The sequence below is a fragment of the Myiozetetes cayanensis genome, unplaced genomic scaffold, assembly GCF_022539395.1.
Source record: "Myiozetetes cayanensis isolate MyiCay16 unplaced genomic scaffold, myiCay2020 scf15, whole genome shotgun sequence".
Classification (NCBI taxonomy): domain Eukaryota; kingdom Metazoa; phylum Chordata; class Aves; order Passeriformes; family Tyrannidae; genus Myiozetetes; species Myiozetetes cayanensis.
Genome location: NW_026087159.1, coordinates 1,250,513 through 1,274,526, shown reverse-complemented (window position 1 = coordinate 1,274,526; position 24,014 = coordinate 1,250,513). Strand labels below are relative to the sequence as shown.

General features: G+C 38.7%; 1 protein-coding gene across 5 annotated transcripts in view; it reads right to left on the bottom strand.

Moving 5' to 3' along the window:
* The window catches only part of DACH2 (dachshund family transcription factor 2), a 243,779-nt gene that overhangs the window by 28,674 nt on the left and 191,091 nt on the right, over positions 1-24,014 (bottom strand). For all 5 annotated transcript variants that reach the window (XM_050310301.1, XM_050310302.1, XM_050310305.1 and 2 more), the window contains exons 6-7: positions 19,816-19,951; positions 18,102-18,182 (exon numbers count right to left, since the gene is read on the bottom strand). In XM_050310301.1, the coding sequence (XP_050166258.1) occupies positions 18,102-18,182; positions 19,816-19,951 (217 nt within the window). The remainder of the gene's footprint in view (positions 1-18,101; positions 18,183-19,815; positions 19,952-24,014) is intronic.

Below are 24,014 nucleotides of genomic sequence, written 5' to 3'. Positions count from 1 at the left end.
CAACTGAGCTGCTTCACGATGCAGCAGCCAAGTTGTCTCCATGTGTCCCTCCCACCTCCTGCACCAAGTTCACATCAGGTGAGGCTGAACTGCCCAGGGTGGCTCTTCACCTCCTGCTGCTGATGTCTTAAAACTGTCTTGATACCATAAACCCCAATTCCTGTTATATAAAATCACTTCTCCCACTGTGGTTGATCATCAGTAGGGTTTTTGTACAGTTTGATCATGTCTTTTTTAACCAGAGCTTGCAGAAAAAGTCATTTAACACCAGTAACTGCGACTCCTAAACGGAGCACGTGGCCCAGGCAGGGGCTATAGTGTTTCTTGTCCACTGCTGCCCAAGAAATTACAGTTTATAGCTTTGTTAGTAGAAAAACAATGTCTTTAAGATCTAAGCCAATGTTTTCAGAAGTATCATGGATTGTCTTTATAGCCAGCATAACAACCCCCCCAAATATAACAGCAAGTAATGTGACCATTGCCCTTGGCAGCACCATTAAACTGGGCAGTGAACTACTTCAAATAGCAGCGAGTGTTAAACATTAGTTCTGCCTTAAGTAGGTTGATTTTAACAGTCAAATGTGCACTGCAGTCTATGTGAACATTAAAAGCACCTTTCAAACTTAATTTTACAGAAATGTTAACGACCAGAACAAACTACTGAAGGCAAAGAAGAAAAGTAATTATTTCAGCAGATGAAAGGAAACAGTAAATTAACACTTGTTTTAAAAGGGGTCTCAGTAACTTATCTGCTTTAAGGAAATGCCATTAACTGGAGGGTACTATGGATATTTCACTTAACATGTTTATGGTCTGGGGTTTCTTTTCTCTTCTGACCTTTAAAAATGAGGTCTGAGGCAAAAGGAGAGCTGTAAATCTTTAACTGAAATACAACAAGTTCCAGAAACGCTGTATCAAAATCACAGCAATATGTTCCTACATATCCACATTACGTGTCATGCACACACACATCCATGCAGGGAGAGAAAGTTAAAAGACAGAAACAGAACAAAGCCATCAACAGGACAACTTTTATGGCCACAGAGGCCTCTAAAGAGTAAGGAAAGGAGACAGACAGAACCAGAATGACTCAGAAGTCTTCCTAATATACCAAAAGTACCTACGTGAATAAAAAAACTAGGGACAGCTAAACTAATCCTATTATTACATTAAAAAATATCCATGGAGAAATTTGTCATAGTTTAGAAAACGTTAAGCTATTTGTTATAAATACAAACCACACCAGTTTTTGTACATGAGCTGTTATTCAGTGCAACTTTGAAAACTGTTTAAAAGCAGTCACTGGCTTGCAAGCAAGATTTTCTTACCATATGTGTTGCAATATGGAAGCAGATTGTGGACATTTCCAAAGGAATTTCAGGTATATGTTTTAAAAATGTTTACAGCAAAATTTAGGTGATCATTAGGGAGGGTTTCTGTGGACATTTTCCACACAACAAAAACAATGTACTGATGTAAATGTGGGGTTTGAAAATAATTTATTCTGCATAATCAGCACGGCTACATATGCTTTTCATTCTGAAATCACTCATTTGCAGACCTCAAATGATGAAATGGTAATTATTCTCGTGACTTATACATGTCCACTTTAAAAACACGGTCAAATGTAGAGTTTCTTCAGCAAAGCTGCACTGCTGATGAAAGTGGCTTTAATCTGGGCTTTTAATTAATGGTTTTCCATAAAGGATACTTTAGAAAATATATTATATTGTACTGCACACATATCAATCTGCAAGTGTTAATGCAGATTTATATAGATCCTAAATGCTACATACACACACATTCACATAAGACATATGTGACCTCAGAGGTAAGGAAAGAACTGCACACAGAATTTAGCAATAGTGAAGTAAATTGAGAAGCAGAAGGTCAGGAAAAACTGATGATGTCGTCTCAGCAAACACTGGCTTTGACAGGAAAGCCAATTTAAGCAGTTCCCACGCCCTATAGCACAGCTCAGCAGCCCCTTCTGTGAACATCTTTTTGGTGCCTATTTTTAAACTGCATCATATAAAGAGTCTCTTCACTAACACCTCTGGATGATGTAGGATTATTATTTTGGGGAGACATTTTCTTGCTTAAGGTATTTTGATGTGGAAACAGCCACAATCTGGTTCATTCTTACACATTATTTAAATCATGGCAGTCAAAGTCATATCACCCTAAAAATAGGAGTGAGAGTTGTTTAAGCGTTTAAGTCCCTTTTTTTTTTTTTTTTGCTAAATGAGCAAAATATCTTATTTTGTCAAATATAAAGAAGAAATTGAGGAAAGTGTGGAAAAGTACCCACATGAAAGGAGAAGTCTACTCCGCAAATTATCTCTCCCTTTAGTAGCCTGTGTTCATTTGAGGGTATTAAGGGGACAACTGAAGGAAGAAGCAGCTGAAGACAACCCTTCAAGATAGAATTCTAAGTTGGAAAACCTTTAAGCTTTGTTATCAGACCCACCCAGAAACTGCCAGATCCACTACACAACCCGAGCTGCATCCTGCCACCTCTGCATCCATCACCCACGTGTTGGATCAATCATTATTTGGTATTGAGATGTGATAAATACCACCACGTTCAAGCCTTCAAACAGTAACTCCTTCAAATCCATAATGACAGCGCTGTTACTATAAACATATCTGCATCAATCATTAGGGTAAGAATTATTTGTGAGCCAGCAGTCTAAAATCATACGTTTTAGCTGCACGCAGCAAGGTATACACTTATTTAAAAACAAACGTGAAATTCAGTCTTCCACAAAAGCAGCAGTGTCATGAGAAAACTCGGGCTGCAAGTTTTGTAAACGCTGCGTTTTCAATATTAGAGTGTCAGTCTTCATTCACTCTCTGACAAGGCTGTCAATCAAACAGCAATCTAGTTTTGTAAGACTTTAACCAAAGATCAAAGCAATGATACTGCTGAGTTCACATTACCTACCCAGAGATAACTACTTGAACACTTTCCTAGCGCTGCGTCGATATTAACTTTGCTCCGCTCCAAGCAAATAAAACAGGACCAAGTTTGACAGCCGTGCTGGCTTGTGCCTTCAGCCTTGATCCAAACTGAATCCCAGTCCCATCCCCTCTACCCCTTATAGCTCCTCCTGGATACTGAAGGTGAGGATTGCAGGACCTGCACTCAGTTAAACTTCAATTAAAAGAAAACAAAATGTGCTTTCTGTCTCCTTTGGGGAACACATCGAATGTCTTTTCCTCAATAACAACAGTTGGGCAATAAAAAGATGAGTGAGCAAAATGTGGTATATCATCATTTTGCCTTTGACTTCAGCCCAATGGCAAATGAAAGGCATCCAAAATCAATTTCAAGAAGCTAATAAATTCAGTATGTGAAAGCAGTGAAAATATAACTTTTGCAGCCTCATCATCAAGCTGATTTGTAAGCAAAGCTGGGCCCAATTCCTGCACACTATGGCACCCATATTTTCAGTTTCATGCAGGTAATATACTATTTCTACACAGTTTATATTCTCAGGCTAAACACAGAGATATATACATATATATCTTCTTTCCACAAACATATGTCCTGGTAATATCGTAATAAAAATCTGAATGTGCTCTGCCCAGGAAATCATGTCGATCTCTATCAGGTGCTTCCTCCAGCAACAGTGAAGGGAAGGTGAAGGCTAATGCTGCACCAAGGGCACTCCTTCCCACAGCTCCAGGACTTCCAGGAGAGGCCTCTTTATGGCAGCACAGGGAGGGGCTGTTGGGGTTTTTACCTGCTTGTTTGCTGAGCAGTTCACCAGACCATGCCCATCTAAAGGCAAGCTTCCAAAGGGAAGAGAATTGGCCATAATCACATAGCAGGGAGCAGGACAGAGGACTTCCACTCACTCCAAGCAGTTACTTCACATTTACATGAGAGGAAAACCTGATCCATGACATAAGAAACCTTGATTCAGGGGCAAGTCCATCCAAACAATTCAGTGGCAACTGACCTTAAAAGCTCACTGGCCTTTACTGTTGGCTTCCTACAAGATGTGACTTTGCAATGCCACTACAAATAAACTATTTAGAAAGGGAGGGATGGCATGGATGGACCTCTCATGGCTTGTAAGACCAGGACCAGCTCCTAAAGATTAGTGACAATGCAGCACCTCTGGTTACACCACAGACTGGCATGAAAAATCACCAACAACTACAGAGCCAAGGTATGTGAACAACCATGTGTACAGCAGGCCTGGGAACCACGGGACTGGACTGGAAAACTGATGGAATTTCTGAGAGCAGTAGTTTCTATTTCTGGCATAGTCCATCTATGCCATGCCTTTTGGATTTTTGGTTGATCCCAATCAGTTGCACACAGTGATAGTATAGGAGGTTCCCTACACTATTTAGAAGTCATTAACAGTGTTAAAATTTCCTTGGGATCTGGTACTTACTTAAAAAGAATAAATAAATTAGAAAGAGAAGCAAAACGTCAAAACCAAAGAGGTTCCTGATCTTGGAGAGTTCTACATCGATATACGGGTTTGTTTCCTATGGAAAAAAAAAAAAAAAAAGACATAAAGACAAAAAAAGTGAAGGCAGACAAGATGGTGCTGGATAGAGCTTGAATTGGCAGGGTGAAATGTGGCTAGAGAGTGTAACTGAAGAATGATGGAATACATGGACTGAGGACATGTGTGAGGTTTAGAAAACAGCAGGTGGAGGAAACTGTGGAACAGAATTATATTTAAAGGGGAGAAGTTAGAACTAGGTGAGAACAGTAAAGGAATCACACTCAGAGTGTAAAGCATTGCTTTGTCACTTAGTTCATACTGTGAACATGTCCAGGTTTTCCCTTCCAAGGCAGTAGCAATGGGAAATGCTGTTCTCTCTTACTATGTTTCTTCACCAGGGTATCACTCTCCTCAGATGGTGGCAGCTTTTGGGAGCCTGGACTGTTGTTATGGGACCTGTGTCAACTATTTCCTCACACTGAGGAAAATACTATGCTGATTTTTTGTGTTAGAAGTATCAGATCATGTTCCCTCCATCTTTACTCCAGGATTTTACTGACCAGATGAAAAAACCCAACTCAAATCTGAGTAACACTGTAAACCCCTCATTCTTTTATATTTGTTTTATCTCCTTTACCTGTTCACCTCTCATGTTTACAAGCAAGAAGAAATAATTGTTTTCTAGCCTCTAACACCGTTTCTCCAGCTGAAGGATCTGTGCCATGCCTGCTCTCCACACTTCCAGTTTTCTAAACCACATCAATCAAAAACCAGAAAGTCTGAGAGATTATGCTGCTGATATTTCTGTAATACTGAACAAGCACAAGAGTATCTTTCAAATCTCCTTTGCAGATAAAGCAGGTTATGGAGTGTGTGTGTGTATCTGCAAGCCACCTTTAAAACAACTGTTCTGTGCATGTGGAACGAGCCACCTGGATGTTCCAACACTGCTTTCATGTCATCTGTGCCACTGACTGCACTGCCTCACCCCACCCAGCACAAACCCACGGGTCTGTGATCATACATGGCTGGTCTGGATGGCAGCAGAATGCTAATGCAGGCAGGAGGCACACGAGCACATATGTTTTTATGTGAAACAGAAGTCGAGCTGTGAACACAAAGCATCACCCTGCAGCGAGGAGCTCTGGGAGGAGCGAGTCCTGTCCACCTCAGCTGAGCCCCAAACCACATCTCTGCGACCTCGAGGCAAGGACAGGGGGGTCCTGCATGTGCTGGGGTGACCCCTGCTCTGGGGGGACTCTTACACACCACGTCTTTCTCCACTGCCCAGAGGAACACACAGCTAAGATCTGATGCATCGTGAGCCACAGGAACTTTGTAAAGGCCCCTCTTAGATGTTAAAGTGGTTAAAGAGCTCTACATTACAAGTACCTGTTCATAAAACATCTTTAAACTTCTTCTGTTGCTGAGCACCCTGATCTGAACCCACTGCACACAGCAATATCACAGAGCATCAATTACGCTTACTTAACATACTTACAAGTCATTAACAGTGGTAAAATTTTCTTCAGGTGTGGTACTTACTTAAAAAGAATAAATAAATTAAAAACAAAAAAACCCAAAACCACCAAAACCAAACAGGTTTTTATACAGCACAACATTTCAAATAGGTGGTGCTATCCCCTCCCAGACCACTTGTCAGACTTCGCTCAGCATGCAGTGATTTTACAGTTTTAAGCATGAATTACCTACACTCAGTCCTTCTTGCCCCAAAGGATTTAAAATTAATTTTCAAAACCAAAGTTTAAAGAAGCTAAACTTTTCTGTTTCCTTTTATCTTTGATAATTCCTCCCAAAAATAGTTTCTCCTAAATTCTGACAGTTTCTCCTGTAAAGACAGCACTTTTATAAAAGCATTTAAAAACCAAAATATACTTAAATGTAAAAATGCCTAACTGTATCCATAACTAAGTCTTCATTTAGTTAAAAAGTTTTGATATTATCTCTTATTATTTATTCTTCAAAGGAGAATAGTAATTAGAAAAGTTCTGCAAATTTGCACTAATGAAGCAGAAAAATCTGCTATGAAGTAATGAATTTTATTAATCACCATGTAAGCAAATAATTTTAGAATATTAAAAATATAAGTATGCCTAGCCCATTTTTATGAATTTTATTGTAGTTTATGTAAAATTACTTACAGGTTATTTCACAGAATGGTTTGGGTTGGAAGGGACCTTAAAGCCCATCTCGTTCCACACCCTGCCACAGGCAGGGACACCTTCCACTAGACCAGGTTGCTCATTTCTAACTCTATATAACAACTCGAGCTGGGAACTTAATATTTCCTAAACACTGAAAAAGAGAGGACACTTAAATATGCAGCAAAATTACACAGCTGAATCTGAGCAGAAACAGAGAGAGTGCTGGGATTGGACAGGACATGGGGATTAGGGGTCTCTTAACCAGAAGTGGTGAGGTTTTATTGCAACTGCAAACCCACATCAACACCTTTCCTGGGTTTTGACTGTTACCAATTGGCACTTCAAAGCAAGCCCCAAGTCCTTTTTCTGTTTACACCTTTCTTCCCTTCCCCACAACCAGCATCTTTTCTTGCTGTCCTCCTGACATGTCTCTAAATGCAGGGGAAAAAAGGATGCCATTAAACTGCTTCACGACAGCACATGTTAGCACCATTATATGAAATAATTGCTCCTTGGGAGATTCTAGACAGTCAATTAACCCCCAATTCACTACTCAAGTGGCAGAGCCGACACTCGATGAATAAAGGGTAGGGGTTCAATTCTCAATTAGGATGAAATTTTTTCCTTAATAGTTTAATCTTGTGGTCAATTAAATCCCCGAGCGTTGTATTAATTATTATATGAATTCCAGGCAACTTCTCATTTAAAGGTTAGTTATGGTGTACCACAACTGGACCAGAGTCCAGGGCTTCAATTTTTCAAAAAGCCTATTCTACCTTCAGGGTAAAACTACTCTTTTTTTGGAACACAGGCAAAGAAATGTCTTTACATTGTGCTTTCCTAATCTGGGATACTTTAAATGTCTCCTGGATTTTATACCACAGCTTGAATTATGTCACAGATCATTAGAACCCTGTTTACTGCTGCACCACATATTCATATCACCAGTTGTATTAAAAAGGATTTCTAAACAGACTTTTAAGCATTAATCTCCACTCCAATTGCTGAGCTTTATTCCTGTATTGTTGGGCATAACAGCTTGGAATAGTAGCTTGCTTTTCCATCTGTTAGACATATAGAGGCTATCAGTTTGTGAAGTACTTTCTTGGTACTCTTTTTGTTAGAATAAAGTCCTGGATTTCCTCGGGGAAGCAAGGGACATATGCTGATGCTCTATGGTTTCTGAGTTGCTGCAGAGATGAATTCTTCTTGGCCAGCTTTCTGTTGAATAGGTGTTGGAATCATATAAAACAGCAACTTGTGCAAAAAAAAAAAGACAACAGTAAAATGGTGAGTTCCCCGGCCAAATCAGTGATCTTTTTTCAACTAATTATTTTTCTTGCTCAAAACGAAGACAGTTTGTCTTTGAAAAGACTGTCTATCATTGAAAAAGAAGAGTATTGAAAGTTTTTGAAACAACGATAACAGATGTCATAGCAGTTGAAAGTACAATTAGAAAGCACAACGCCGCAGAAATAAAACTTCAAACAAAAGCGGAAAGAGTTCTTTGTGCACATCAATAATTTAGAATGATTTCAGAACTGTTTTATAGATGCAAGTGGAGCTCTTTCTGTCTATATATAAATCGAATGCGGTCTTTATAGGCAAACAAAAAGGGAATACAGTCCTTTTAAATTATTTTTAGGATAATTGTTTCCACAACAAACATCATTATTTATCAGTTTTGAAAAGAAGCCAACTGCCAACATTTGAAATGCACAAACCTTGGCACACAACACAGAAAATGGTAATCTCTCCCCTTTTCAAAAACCAGTTTTGCATTTATTTTACACGTTTGTCAAGTTCTTATCTAAAAGCCCATGCAGTGTTACCTATTTCTATCAGAAATCATTATATTTTATTTCTAATCACCTTCCCGTAGCTCATTTTGCAACTCAGGAAGGGAAACCTTTATTGCTACCAGATGCTGTTCCCTTCCTGCTCACTCACATATTCCTATAAATTGATTCAACAGCCTGGAAAACAAGGTTTAATAGGTATTATTATGCCTTCTGGATTTCTTCTGTTATAATCTCTCTTTTTAGACAAACAGTCTCATTTTAGTGATGGAAACATTCTAAATCTACACTGCAGCTACTTCATGTAGTAACTCCTCCAGGACAGCTGCAGCATGTGCACGACTGGCTTCACTACCAAGGGCCCTGTGCCAGCAGGAATTTCTCTGTAGCTTTATTTCCATGTGTAAACTTTAAGGGAAAAAAGAAAAAGAGGCAGTTTTGTCTATAGAGAGCTGAGATTTTCCTTTTTAGATGAGAAGGAAGTTTGGGGAATAAATGGCAGTCCGTGAAGCATAAGTTTGCCTAAGAGGAAATGGGAAGAGACGTTTTTGGAGCGTCACAAAAGAAGAGAAATCAGTCCCTCAACTGCTTCTATTTCCATATTTGAACATCAGAACACACTGGAGTCCACCAGCATATAAACAGGTAGGCCCCAACCCAACCACTCTGCTGCTTCAAACAGCAACACCAACATGAAAAAAATCTAGGAAAACTACAAATTGCAAACTCTGAGACTTCAGTTCTACCATTAAAACTGATTAACACCCATAACTTTTGTAGGTTAGCCCTCATAGCTGAAAAAAAAACCCCAAAAATCCTGCCAATTTAGCTACCACTGTTCCAGAAGGATAATCATACTTTGCAGATACTTGGGACCATTTAGATTCAGCATTTTATATGACTGATGATATATGGGCTGCTAGTTCTATAAAATTAAAGCTCCAGCCCAATTTATATTGTATTTAATACAGGTCATATAGGCAGTGATGTTTACAAAATACTAACCCTAAAATACTGTGCTGAAAAGTTATCTTGTATATTAGAAAGAATTCTTATTACCAGACTAAAATCTAGAAGTGCCCGACTTATTTTCTGCTGAAATTTCCAAATGTGTCTATGGAGAGAAATTAATAATGAATGTTCCTGGAGCAATAAGACTGCCTCTCAGGAATTCATTTAATAGTTTTGAATATTGTTTGTTTGGTTGTTTTTTTTAAATATCAAAAGCTTCATACAAAGAGAGAAATTATGTCACGATAGAATCGTTATCATTATTATGACTCCTGGTGACTTTACAAAAACATTATGCTTTCCTTATATCAGTTAAAAGAAAATTCAGTATATATAAATATACTGGTTTTATAGAGCAATTTCAGGTTCTCCTTTCTACCTAAATCCCTTCTGCCTGAAATGCCAGAGGCGATACGACAATAATGTCAAAAGTCAAACAGCAGCTCTGGCGACTCCTCCTTTAATATGTGAATTTCTCCACACTTTTGCCTGGAGGGCACCTTCATTACAATCACTTTCTAGATTTTAAAACCAACAAAAAACAAGGCAACAATAACAAATACAGGCCGGTCTCCTAATTGAAAGCATCTAAAAAGTCTCCAGAGGTGGCAGATGTATAACTAACTCGTTATTTTCTGAACTATTCCTATTTCATGACCTCTGTGAGTAGGCACGTGCGCACACTCATAGTCCATTTTCTGCTCCAGCTCAGCCATCTACCAGAGATGCTCCATCACCCAACATACTCTACATCAAAAAGGCATCTTCCACCACACCAGGAGAGGCTCTCCACTGAACTGTCATTAAAATTTTTACAGCTCTGTATCCCCTCCCTGACAACACGCACCCGAATAAGCCACGGGATATGTCAGCAAATTCACACAAGCCAAGTCAAGCTATCAAAATATCACACAGCAGTCCCAGTGACGGGTAAAAAGAGACAGATTCAAAACTATACCATGTTTTATAGATTATAACATCTCAGAATACACCTGGAAGCAGGATTTTATTTATTAAACTACTTGTTATAGCCTGTCATATTCTGTCAACTAGAAGAAAAATCTGCTTGGGAAACTGCTGTCACACAGACTACAAAATAAAAGAAACAAATAAATCAGTTGGTATTTTGAGACCAACATGAAATGGCCGAACATGACCAGAGAAGTGTGCTGGGGAATTCTGTATTGGAATAATCCCTGTCTCTCTAGCTCTGTACTTTCATCCAATTTCAGAATCCTTTCCTTCCAATCTTTTTTATCAGTCCTAGAGTACCTGGTACTTAAGCATTCTCCTCCCACCCTGATGAAAGGATAACCCAGGTAGCCTCTTCTGTGGGCTCTTCCCAGCACTGACCAGTTTGCTCACACAGGTACTGATAAAATGCTCCCATTAGAGTAAAAAGGATTATGTCCTCTTTGTTATTCCCATTCTATTTCATAGAATCACAGAATGATTTGGGTTGGAAGGGACCTCAAAACCCCTCCTGTTCCACCCCCTGCCATGGGCAGGGACACCTGCCACTATCCCAGATTGCTCCAAGCCCCATCTAACCTGGCCTTGGACACTTCCAGGGATGGGGCAGCCACAGCTTCTCTGGGCAACCTGTGCCAGGGCCTCACCAACAGTAACTTAACTTTAAGTGAGATTTAAGTACTTTTCTCTTGACCTTCCAGTCCCCAGAACCCTCTGGGCAGCAAATCCTCTTCAACAGGGAAGAGAGAACCTTAATTGCCACCTTTATGTGGTGACCATTACAGCAAAGGAAGACACAGTCCACGAGTGATCTTAGATACTCAAATTAGAAAAAAAGTCCTGAACACAAGGAAAATAATACACAAAATACCATCCACCAGTGCTGGATTTGCTCCTCAACAGCAGGAGCACACACTGCTGTCACAACCATGAAAATTGTATTTCACTGATCTGGAACATCCAGCTGTGGGCAAGAGCACAAACTCTAAAGCCTAGCTCACTGTTAGCAAACCTTAGAAAAGGCAACTGTGTTTTATGAAGTGCAGCTTCCGTGAATTTCTTGAAGGTCTTCCTTAGTCACAAATACCGCAAAACCTTGCAAATAACCAATTTATAATTGTTTGCTAATTTAAAGTTTTATCTGTTCACTTGCTTCGGCTTAAACTACATGCATGAAATAGGCCAAAAAGGTCATTTCCTATCAGAAACACCTGTTTGGAAAGCAGAAATGGATGGCTCTTAAACAGTTTCCTAGTGAAGAAATGTCTGATGGCAGTTTTTGGTGTCCTTGCTAGAAACTACATGGTTTTCCAGTAACATTCACTGCCTGTACAAAAAAACACTTCAGTGGTGACAGTCTGTTTACTGGATGGGTTCAAACAGAGCAGAATCTCTTCCTTCCCTGTGTGTAGGCACAGTTTGGACACAGAAACACATGAGCAAAGTTTCCCAGGAGCAGGTTTGGTGCTTCCCAGAGCACAGGCAGGGGAGGCTGAATCCCTGTCAGCGCATTCCCCCAGATCTCCAGGATTTCTGTAACATGAGAAAAACATTCAGCAGCCTCTCAGGAAGCATATTTTTCAGATCTTACTGCTCATAATGAGGACTGAAGGCAAACTTATTAAATAACTCACAGACATTAAGAATGTCACCAACTGCAGGTCTCAGGTTAATGACTTTGCAACAGAGGCATCAGCAAGCAGAGAATTCAAAGGGTCAGCTTTAATACCAGTACTGACTCTTAGGGAAAGGTTCCTGGGCCTAATCCAAAACTTTTCTTAGGTCACTGGGTGCCAATCAGCAATTTTTCTCCTCTCCTTATGCTTTTCAAATCTGATATAGCTCAGTAAGATGGACTTAAACAAAAAACAGATCACAGCATTGGAGGAAAAGTGGGAATGGTAACTCAGAAGAGATAATCTGACCTTGGAGAGTGGCTACCTTAATTCCCTCTTATTTGCCCATTTTATTCCACACACTTAAATGAATACCTTACTAAAAAATTTGGTCCAAAGCCTTTTCAGTAAAGAAAATTTCATTACTTCACCATGGTTGTACAGACTAATAATATGTAGTGTTTAGAAAGCAATACATTAGTGAAATCTACTAAATAAAACATATTAATAAATTATATATCAATGTAGGAAACTGCCTTGGTCCATCTGCCAAGATAACTATGAAGCAGGTACTTTACTCTTCAGAAAAGATGCATTCATAAAATAGTTCTGCAAATAAAGATCTAATATAACCTTAATGTAAAAGGTGTCACCTTGGAGTACTTCACTAACGTCTCTTGCCTAATTGCCCTTATATTTATAAACCTTTCAGCAACAGTTATGCACACAATCATAATTATATGAGTCCAGACACTTTAAAAACTAAAGCTTTACCTTTAATGTCTGTTTACATGTTGTGACTCTTAAGTGTTAACAGAGTTTGCCTTGCTTTCATGGGTTTGGATTTGGTTTCTTTTTTGACTGACAAAAGATCAAATTACTCTTAGGCCACCATTTTAACAGTTGTCAGTTTGCTTGTAGGTTAAATTTAACAACAAAAAGTTGTGGAAAACGCCTTTACCCCAAATAGAGCACTTATATTTCAGTGTTATCAGAGGCTAGAATATGCGAAAATATCTCTGAATTATTCTTATTTCCACTGTGTATGTCACGCAAGGTTTTAGGAAAAAGAAGTCCTCGCAACCTATATTATTATATTGCATTATTACTTAGTGTATTATTGCATCCACTGCTGAGGAAATGACCACGGGGTCTCCAATATGCACACTCAGAAACCAGAATGAATCAGAACTTCACTTCTAGTTTGGGGAGTTTTTCATATATCTCAGGAGGAGACTCATGAACACATTTGTGAAAAAAGTTGCCTTTTTCTCATTATATCTTTAACATGCAAGTATTGATCTGTCAAAGGAACAGCATGGGGAGCATTTGAAGTGTTGGCACCTATCGCACACTTTGCATAGAGGCTGCATGGTACAGCTCTGAGCTCCTTGTTCTCTTCCTTATTCCTTTCCTTCTCCATCTGGATGCTTTCAGATTAATTGTTGGAAAAGTCCTCTCTCTCTGGAGCACAAGCCCCCTCCACAGGGCCTGTTGCTGTTTCAGGTGTTCTGCACCTGCTCGTTCCCCTCCCCTCACATGCTGAGTAACCCAGTCCTTTGGCAATGCTTAATTTAAACAGCATAAAACCTCTTTTCCGCTAATGAAATACAATAAATGAAATACAATAAATAAATATTGTTATTCTTTCATTACTGTAGTCTGTGGCCAACTGAAAATATTGCACTCAGCTGACAGCAATGATGCAAAATTCCCCTCTCCTTGAAGCAATAAAGGGAAAGGTGTTCTGTAATAAACAGGGAAGGGAAAGCTGCCAGATGCAGAGGTTGGGAACCACTATCTACTGAAACATGGGACACAGCCCTGGAGCCTGGATTTGTTGTCTGGAGATACAGATAACTGAAATAAAGGAGGGGACATCATTGCTGGGAAATGCAGAGCAACTCACTTTTTCTGCAAATGTAATCTTTATTTCTACTCAAACACTGCTTGAACAGTAGGTAAGTGTGACAATACGGGTCATTAATGACATTTTCCTATGAAATTTTACTCTGGTTTGCTTAGGGTGGAGCACAGCACCCAAAAACCACATGACCATGCTGTCCATGTCTGAATTACCAGCAGTATTAGTTTGGGGAGCAGCTTCCAAAGCATCAGGCTTTGGCTAAACCATTCTCATTGGAGACACCATGAACATCCCCATTGATTTCACTGTGGCAAGAGCTGGGCCAGTGCCTTTTACTGCCCCAGCCTGTGTTAGGAGTCTGAAATATTTCTTGTCATGCAGTCAAACAGAATAATTGTACCAGCATCTAAATCTGTCTGGAAGGCATGGCCAAATTCTTTTCTGGCTCATTTCACCTTCCTAAAGCCAGAATTTATATGGAGGTTTCTGTAAAGCCTGCATAGGGCTGTGTCAAACACAATCCCTTCCCACACAATACAGATTTTTTTTCCAGGATATATACTGAAGCAGATGAATTTAAAATGCAGTTTCTGTGAGTAATTGTGCAGGTAGAAGGTGGGGCTATGTTCTGGAGGGGGGGAGGGATTTTGTAACTGTTTCTTTGCACTAGTGATTCCAAAATAAAGTGCAGATTACTCCTGATACGGTTTTCACTCACACTTCGACATGGATGCACAGGCAAAACGCTGGTGTGACGTAATGGTTAAAGACATTTCACAAAAATACAGTATGGTATGTAATAAAAGTAATCTTTTTATAAAAAGCCCAAACAGAACAACTGCAAACTTACAAAGATGTTTGAGTTTGTTGTCCTCTAATGTTAAGCCTGACCATTCTTCCTAAAAAAAGATGGGGAAAGGATGCAGAGTAATGGAGATTTGATGGCATTTCTCCTTCAAGAAGCTTAAAAGTATGGGCTCTAACTGGGCTCTAACCCCTCTAACACTGAGACAGTCACCAATTCTGGGAATTCTGCCCCACCAACATGTGCAAACAGATCAACACAATTGGAACAGCCTCACATTAACTGTCTTTTAAAGAAGAACTGTTGTTAAGGCATATTCTCTTCAGTCCTAATTACCTTGAAATTATTTGATGAGAACAAAGTGGCACATTTTTTTTTAGTGCTGAGATCACTCAAAATGGGACATGGCAAACAAAAACTGTGTATCCCGAGGGATATCACAGTATTTGTCTATAATCATATCAATCTTTATCACTTTTTATGCTAAGATTTCACATGGGTAGTGCTGCTGATAAATTGTAGTTACTTAATTTTCAATTGTTGCTATCTTAATTGTTACAGAGAGCTCAGCTTTCTAAAGTTATGTCAAGGTGTATAATACAAAAACATGTTCACTATATGCCTTCAATAATTTCTTTGTTGTTTGAAAACTTCCAACTTACAGCAAAGCTGGCATTTTATGGCCTGCAGAGCTATAAATCATTTTTAAAATCATGATGATATTACTCAAAACAGATGTGAAAACATATGTTTGCCACGGTTGTATAAACCGCTTACTTGTCATACTTAATAAATGTTGATACTTTTATTTTAACTACATTCCTTCTTAATAACTTTGAAAATCTTTTCCATGGTAAATATATTTTGCCTTAGTAAAAGTAATGGCAGGTTTGGAAAAACAAAGCTTGCTCTGTATACAAATTAGAAGTATATTTTTTGCAGAGCAAGGCAGCACAGATCGCACTCTTCGGTGACGGTCCACATCTGATCTAAAATTCAACGTAACTGAGGTGCACCAGATCCCAAAATAATAAAGCACAAGAGAATAATAGTAGTATTGGGAACAAAGAATCTATACAGGAGGGAGACAAGTCCTTGAGGAATAACCCCAGTGGTGTGGGGTGACAGAAGGGCCGAGCACACACAGGCTGGGGACTTTCAGGGCTGAGTTCTGACTGTCCTCCTCATGCCCTCCCTTCAGTTACTGGGTGCCCATATCCTATAAAACAGAGATTCCTACAGCAATGTAGGTCTGTCACACTGCCAAATGCAAAATCAGCTCGGAACTGCTGGATATACAGTGTTGGTGCCTTTAAAATGTCAACATTTTTCCCACTAAAACGCCACAAAAAGGTTCAGGTTCTGGAGCTGTGGGATTATTCGAAAATCACATCTTTACTTTACAAAAAGAAATAATTTCTCATGCTTGACCTCTGCAGACCAAGTAGAAAAGCAGAAACTTAATTTTGTCCTTAAAATGATACTCTAAAACATTTCATGATTTGGAAGCCCTTTTTTCTGATGCAGGTGAGTCTCTGAACACTAAATTAATCCCGAAAATATGCCTTAAGCACATGCAGAACTAACAAATGTGTAAAGACATATTTCCCTGTATATAATCAATTAAAGAAAGGTAACACTGTGCAAAAATGTAGACCAGGAGACAAATAAACCTATACAACCTTAATCTTAAGCTGAATTAGGGTACACAAATTGTCAGCATTAGATCTTTGTGATTTTATCCATGTTACAAGAATAGTCAGTGATCTCAGGAGCCTGGGAATTGGGATCACAGGTGGTGGGGGTTCGATTATTTTCACGCTTTTGGGGATTTCTGAATTATCTTTTCAGATTCTTAAACTGTGCCTTCCTTCATCCATCCTGAGTGACAGAACTGCTACTACCAATAACTACACGATTTGCATCTTTGAACCCCACAGGATATTGAATTGTTTCGCTGAAAAATGACTGAACATGTGGCAAGAAACCAGGCACAGTTCAACAAAATTAAAATCAACTACACTTTCAGATTTAGATTAAATACTCACTGTGTAATTACCACAGAAATGTAATTTTTAAGTCTTAGGAGTGAAGCTATGGCTGTTAACTGTAACCTCTGGTGCTGGCCCATAAATGTCAACAGGAGTCAAGAGGGAAAGATTTAAGCATGATGATCCAGAAAGAAAATTATCTCAGAATGGCACAAAAGGGTTCTTTTGGGGTTCATAAGGAAAGTGCTTAAATGCCCAGAGAAACCAGTGAATAGAAAACAGCTTTTTCTGCCTTCAAAGAGAGTTGAGTGCAACAATACAAAATGTAAGGAGGAAGTTTCAGGCTCTTCCCAAGACTGGATCAGACACAGATCTCTAAGGAACAGAGCTGCTGTACAAAATCATGAAACTGCTCAAATGATTTTATATAACTCTGGAACCACAGGGCACGTGGAGCCTCCAAATTCTCTTCTGAATAGCTCATAAAATTGTCTGTATTTGCCTTTTTATTATTCTCTGAAAATACATGAAAATTACCTCAACCATAATATAAATCAGTTTGGTTTTATTTATGATAAAATGATAAATATGAACATTCACAGTAGACTTACAAGTACATTTAGCTTATTTTGTCTCCTCTTTTTCCTTTACATCTTTTTCACTCTAAAACCTCAATATCTCCCTCAGTATATCTCGTTGCAGTATTGATCCAGAATTCACTCACCTTCAGTTCTCTTTTATTTCTTTAACTATATCCCATCTCCTTTTTTCTTTTTTTTTGCAGGCACACATTTTGCCTGGTGTTTTCTGTACATAATGCCGGAATGAACCTCTCATTATGAATAGGATTGATTTTTTATTATATTTGCAAGGAAACAAAACAGCTGCTTCTTCTGCCCATACCTGAGTCTCCACCTTCTCCAGCACCCAACAACAACCACAGGGAGAACCAGCAGAGGAGAAAATCCCTGCCCACAGACAATCCCTACAGGCCAAACATCACCTCTGCCCTTGCTATCTCCTACTTGTGAGGTAATATAATATTATTAGACACCAAAAATGGCTCATTTCCCTCACCCACGGCATTAGAGCACTCTGCACACACACCCCCTGGAAGTAAACAAACAATACCACGTGACTAATCAAATATTTGCTTGGAAATTCTTAAATAATTGAACCAAAAGACCAGCAAAATATTACCCTCATACTATATAAACAGAGAAGTTCTGATTGCTCACACTTTCATGTAAATTCACTGGATACATTATTCATTGCAATTAAGCACTTAGTTCTCTTAAATTAATAATATCATGTCATTGCATATGCAGAATACTAGAAAAAGGAATAAAACACGTAATAAGGGCAATTAAATGCCTGAGATGGAAAACAGTCTGTGATTTTACCTTTCTCCTTTTGTACTTTTTTTAGGCTGGTCCCAGTTTCTTGGTCAATGAGTTCTCCTTCCCTGCTGTTGGTCAGCATAGCTACAAGAATCAGAGGGCACAGTTACATAACACCGTCAGTAAAAAATTGTTAGGAGAAAGGAAAATATTAAATTGCATTTCCTCTTGGTCAGTGTTTTGGTATTTTAACATTTGGAGCCAAGTAAATGCAGCAAAAGCAAATCTGCTCAAGTTGATTAAACAAAGATACCAAGACAGAACCCAACTTACTACTGAGAGGAATGTGATTTCTTATGAAATGTTCAAATTAACTAACTTAAAAAGTACTTCACAGAAATCATTCTAGGGAAAAACACATTTAAGGATTTAAGTATTAGTAATTATTTATAAAGCAGCAAGATTAATAAAAACCACCAATGGACAGACTGTACCCCAAATTAACAGGTGACAACAAAAACCCAATACACTGTCATGTTCAAGGAAATTCTTCATTTAACACCTGCAGGATGAGTGAGAGGTGTGAGGTTTATAATTTCAAGGTTCCTATTTTCTTTGTTCTTAAATTTGACTAAAACAAAAAAAAAATTGACTAAAACACTTCCTTCTCTGCAATCAACCAATGACAACCAAGTTATTCCAGTGAGGACACTTGTTTCAAACTTCATCACCATATTTTAAGGAAAGCTTTTTTTTTAGTTGCAAAAATAAAAACTTATGTATTTATATTGATAGAAAGTATATATACCTATCTTTACAACAGTGAGCACTAAACCTTGGCAGAGAGATATCAAAAGTCCCTTTTTCACTGCTGCTACAGGAAGTTACATCTTGTCCTGTGTGCTTCCAGTACTATTTTAGATTTGAAAAAGCTGAGGGGAATCTACTTTCTAGTCTCTATCCTGTGTGTGCACGTGTTTAGGTAAAGAATTCAGGTTCCACTGACCACTCTGTGTAGAGCCAGCTGTGCTGTGGTGCTGCTGCAGGGACCAGAGTCAACACTGCACAATCTCAGGAAGCAGCTGAGTGGTTCCTGGATGGGAGTGAAGTCTGCACTGACTTACATGGACTGCTTTTGCAGTTTAAATCTAGCTCAGCAATGCCTGCATGGGCTCCAGGCCCTGAGAAGAAAACAGTGTTGACACACACTGACGTGAAGAGATGTTAATTGACTTGCCCTAGATCCCTCTTGGAAGCACCAAGAATAGGATCTAAACCTCCTCTAGACTGAATTAGCATTTTAAATGGCAGATCAATAGTGCACAGGCTGTGAAAGCTGCGCTGGAGACACCAAGAAACCAGAAAGCCCTCAGCCTCGGGGTGATGAGGGAATGTGTGGGCACAGGGTGGTTTTTGGAACGAGAAAGTCATCACATAATCTGTGACTTTCCTCACATCCATGTGAAGAAAAAGATATCTTGCTCTTTTTGAATTCCAGGTGCCTTCAGCAGCACTGCCTCACCCCAGCATGGCAGAGGAGCTGGCTGTGCCTGAGTGATGCCTTCTGGGCACGGGTGGAGATTGGCACAGGAGGAACGTGAGGGGCTGGGCTTTGCATTGCCATGAAGTTAATGAAACAAACTACAGTGAGGCACTTGCTGGCTATTTTTTAGCAAGTGAGTGCTTTCCTGAGTATCCCAGCAAACGAAGATTTGCCTCAGCAAACTTCCCGAGTTGCTGAGATGCCTGTGAGGAGCGTGAGCTGCAGGGCACTGACCAATTCTGTCGGGGGTGTTGTCCAGCTGGGACGGGGAGCTGGACACGCTGCTGCTCTGGTGGGAGGACGGGTGGCTCCCAGGGCGCTGGCTGTCCTCCAGGGACGGGGCTGGAGAGGGGCTGTCCTGGATCCTTTCCTTCAAACACAAATAAAACAAAGCCATTCGATTCACGGACTTCGCTGAAAAAATGAAGTTGGCTTAAAACAACAACAACAAGTGGTCTCCAAGATCATCAGTGAACAGAGCTCACATCTAAAGAGAAGCACATTTAGTTACCTGTGTCTGAGCCTGCTAATCGTTTTTGCCACCTTTTTTTTTGTTGGTAACATTTTGTTTTCTAACTTTTTCACACATGAGAACATATAAAATATTCTTTCACGTTGCTTTCACAAGTTACTTTTGATCTACAGGTAGTAACACGGGCATATATGAGTCACATTTCAAATGGACAACTCAGAGTTGTGTTAAGCTGTCACCAGAATGCAGTCAAATTTCTAAAGTCACTAGATTCTCTATCTAAATGAAATACATCAATACCTTCCCAGGGCAGCACCCAGACAAACGATAAAAGCTGAGGCACTGGTAAGAACTTCAATTTTGCATGAAAAACACTCCTGGGTAACCAAAGTAAGAGGGAGCTCGCAAATTCTTATGTGTATATTTGTACACGAAACTTTGATATTAACCTCTAATTTAAATATACATAGCACTTGAGATAAGGAGGAAAAAAAAGGGTAAGAAATTTAAAAAAAAGAAAAAAAAAGCAAAATGAAATTCTGCAGTTCTGTGTATCTATACTGGCAAATTATCTGAAGATGCCATGGAATTTTCATCAGTAAAAATCTTTAGGAACAGGTTAGACAAGCATGGCATAAGTAATAATTCATCTTGTCTTAAGGCAAGAGATTGTAAGAGCACTTGAGATCCCTTCCAACCCAGTGTTGCCACATATATACTTTTCCTGAATTAGTTAAAAATTCCAGTACCCTCCATTCCTATTCCCAGGACCAACAAAAAATGAGAATCTTCTGGAAGTGACAGATCATGGCCTGAGATACTTCAGATATTTTTACCTTAGAATCCCTTCTGTGTTTTAAAACCTCTGTTATAAGTCCTTGAAGAGCCAGTTCCAAGGGAGAAGCATGAAAGAGGAGATGGCTGAATTTACAGAACTCCAAAAACTGACTGGACTTGTCCCCATCCCTGGCAATCAACTGCTCCTTGTGGAAACTCAGAAATGAAATATTACTTTCTTTTTCTAAAAAAGGGAGATTTTCTTGCCCCCACCTCATTAAAAATCACAATTTCAGTGTAATCTGGGAAAGTTGTCTCAAAAGAACTTGGCCATTTTTCTTCCTTTCTAACCTATTCTAGAGATGTTTCATTAGGAAAGTGCAATCTGGCAGCTTGGTGGTGATTTACTGTGGGCTTTTGAAAACAAACTCAGCAGCATCTGAACTTTTTATGCAGTTTGCTAGACAGTATCCTAAATCAATAATGTAGCTTTGGGAAGAGAGTGGTGGTTTCTAATAGTTTTTCCATTAGAAATATCTGATATAAAAGCTGCTGTTGGGAACATATTGGGGCAACGGTAGCAAGATCAACAAGAATATTCTGTTGCCCATTAAAATCACCTCTTTAGGTCACACTCACCTTTGTGTTTACAGAGAGATTTGACACAAAGGGAAGGTGAGATTGGGAGCATGGGAGGGCATTTCCCTATTCCAGCCACACCAGCTGAGCACTGGGTGTGGGTTTAAAAGGATAGTTCTTGTACCTTAAATAACAACTGAGCCTCAAAACCACATAACAGATGTGTATCTATTACATAGCTGTTAATCCTCAATGGATCAGTTCCACTCATTATCTGTTATTTAATGAACATACAATAACTAATAAATCTTTAAGGGAGACTTTTAACTGCAGCATTTTTGAATGCTAATATTTAACAGATATGAGTCTCTTATGTAGAGTCACAAGTTTTTAAAATTTTGGAAACTTAATGGGTTTATACAAACAAGTTCTCAAATTCTGGTGATCTTAAAAGTCTCCTGTTGCTTTCTTCACCTCAGCTTCCCAAAGAGAGGGTTTAGAGGCTGTTGAGATGAACAGAAGAGTAAAACAGAGACAGGACTTTCTCTGTGGCTGCTGATTAAACTGCTTTTAAAAGTCACATTCTTAACCCAAGAACTATTGCTCTAAATCGTGATGAATCCTATACACGCAATCATGAGCATATAAATCCTATATGTCTTTTAGCTTCATGTAAATAATAGCTTCCAAATAGGTTCCTGCTAACAGGTTACTGTAATTTCATTTGCCTGGATTTCAGTTTAACAGTCCTCTTTGGCACTATTTCCTCTCCTTTTACCACAAAGAGCACTCAATTTCCAATTAGGATATCATTTTGAAATGATTAATTTTACAGAAGAGTGCATAGTTTAAGTAAATTTCATTGTCTATTGCAACCATGAAAATGAATGGCCAAGGAGAGGACATGCCAACTGTTCTGCAAAAAAAACCCATGAACAAATATGACTATGAATTAACACTTAGATATCACACAAACAGCCATATATGTCATCTTAAATGGGAGTTATTTGAGTAATTCAAAAGCTGATGATTTGGAAAAGCAAAGTATTCGAGCTCCTTCTGGTAACTGCATTTCCCATTGTCTCTCGCTATAAAACAAGCTCTGCTTCCAGTAATTTGCCTTCAGACTCAGGGTCTTGGTTCGAAATGTTCACGCAGAAATAAAAGCGTCAAAGAGTAATGTCATTCTTAATCACACAGTGAATCACTTTCTAAGAGAACTGGTTGATTATGTCATCTAATGCTTTACCAGTTACACAAACGTACACACACAGGGAAGGCACAGTTTTCCCTGTAAGCAACAAAGGAGCTGGAATTCTCTCTGTATCGTATGTACTACAGGTGAGGGTGAACCATCATCCTGTGAGACTGCACATGGATCAAGAAATTGTCCATTTCTAAACATTTGTGTAGAAATGTGGTGCTGAATTCCCCCTACCATAATGAATAACACCACGAACAGACTCTTCTTTTGCTGGTAAACAGCTCCATTTTTCAGTCCTGTAATCAGTATGCATCTATTTAGCTACTTAACAGCAATGTGCTCTGGTTCATTAGGTAGCTACTGTTGTGTCTCAGCCTAGTTAAAATTTCACAGCAAGTTAATCTATTTTATTACAAATGAGAACACAAGTGATAATGTCCTCACCATTTTCCAAACACAGGGTTAACAGTATTTGTAACAAATCAATGAGGGCATTTAAATAGGAAAATTGCAAATTTAAAATCTTAACTTTTTTTTTTAATACATTGATGACTTCATTGTATTTGTCATCTATGTATTTGACAACCTCTCTACTTTTCATATATTTTATTATTTTTCCTTGTGAAAATGGCTCCATTCTCCCCAGGCTGGTTCCACACCAGGTAAACTCACTTTAAAAGAGAAGCATTACTAAATAATGTAATATTTTCTCCATTTGTATTTTTTCCTATTCATGAATTTGCAAGATTCATATTCCAGGTTATAATTTAATGAATTATACATAAAAAAATGTACAGATTTTGAGAATTTTATGAAAAATGAAAACATTTCTCAAGATCTCACCTATTTATCTACCTATAGTACCTACTTTATCTTATCTTTTTTCTTTCCTTTACAGAGCTGTAACATAAATTCTGTAAAAGGACTTTTGCAGTATTTAATCCTCTTGAAGGGTAATATATTTGTCTCACTAAAGATCAGTGTCTTGCTCTGCCTCAGAAAATGTAGCTACAAAGCCTGACACTGTTAATTTTAGTTGTGATTTAGGTTAACGGCTCTGAAGTCATCAAGTCACCCAATTTCCAGATACATCCTTGATTTCACCTCAATATCCCCTTTTCTATCCCCTGTGAGGTGGTGTTCCACACAAATAATATGAAACACTACCTAACAGTTGCATCCACACTAGTTTTATTTGAAATATATATGAACAGCTTACCTGTTTTTGACATAATCATCCTGACCTTAATTCCTTACCTCTGATTTTTTTTATAGTATTGATCTTCATCTTATGTCAAGAATTTAGAGAAATGATGCTGCTGGATTTTCCTTTATTTTTCTTTATTCTTAGTTCTAATGTAGCTGTAATTACTCTTCCAAATGTTAATCTATTAATGAGTT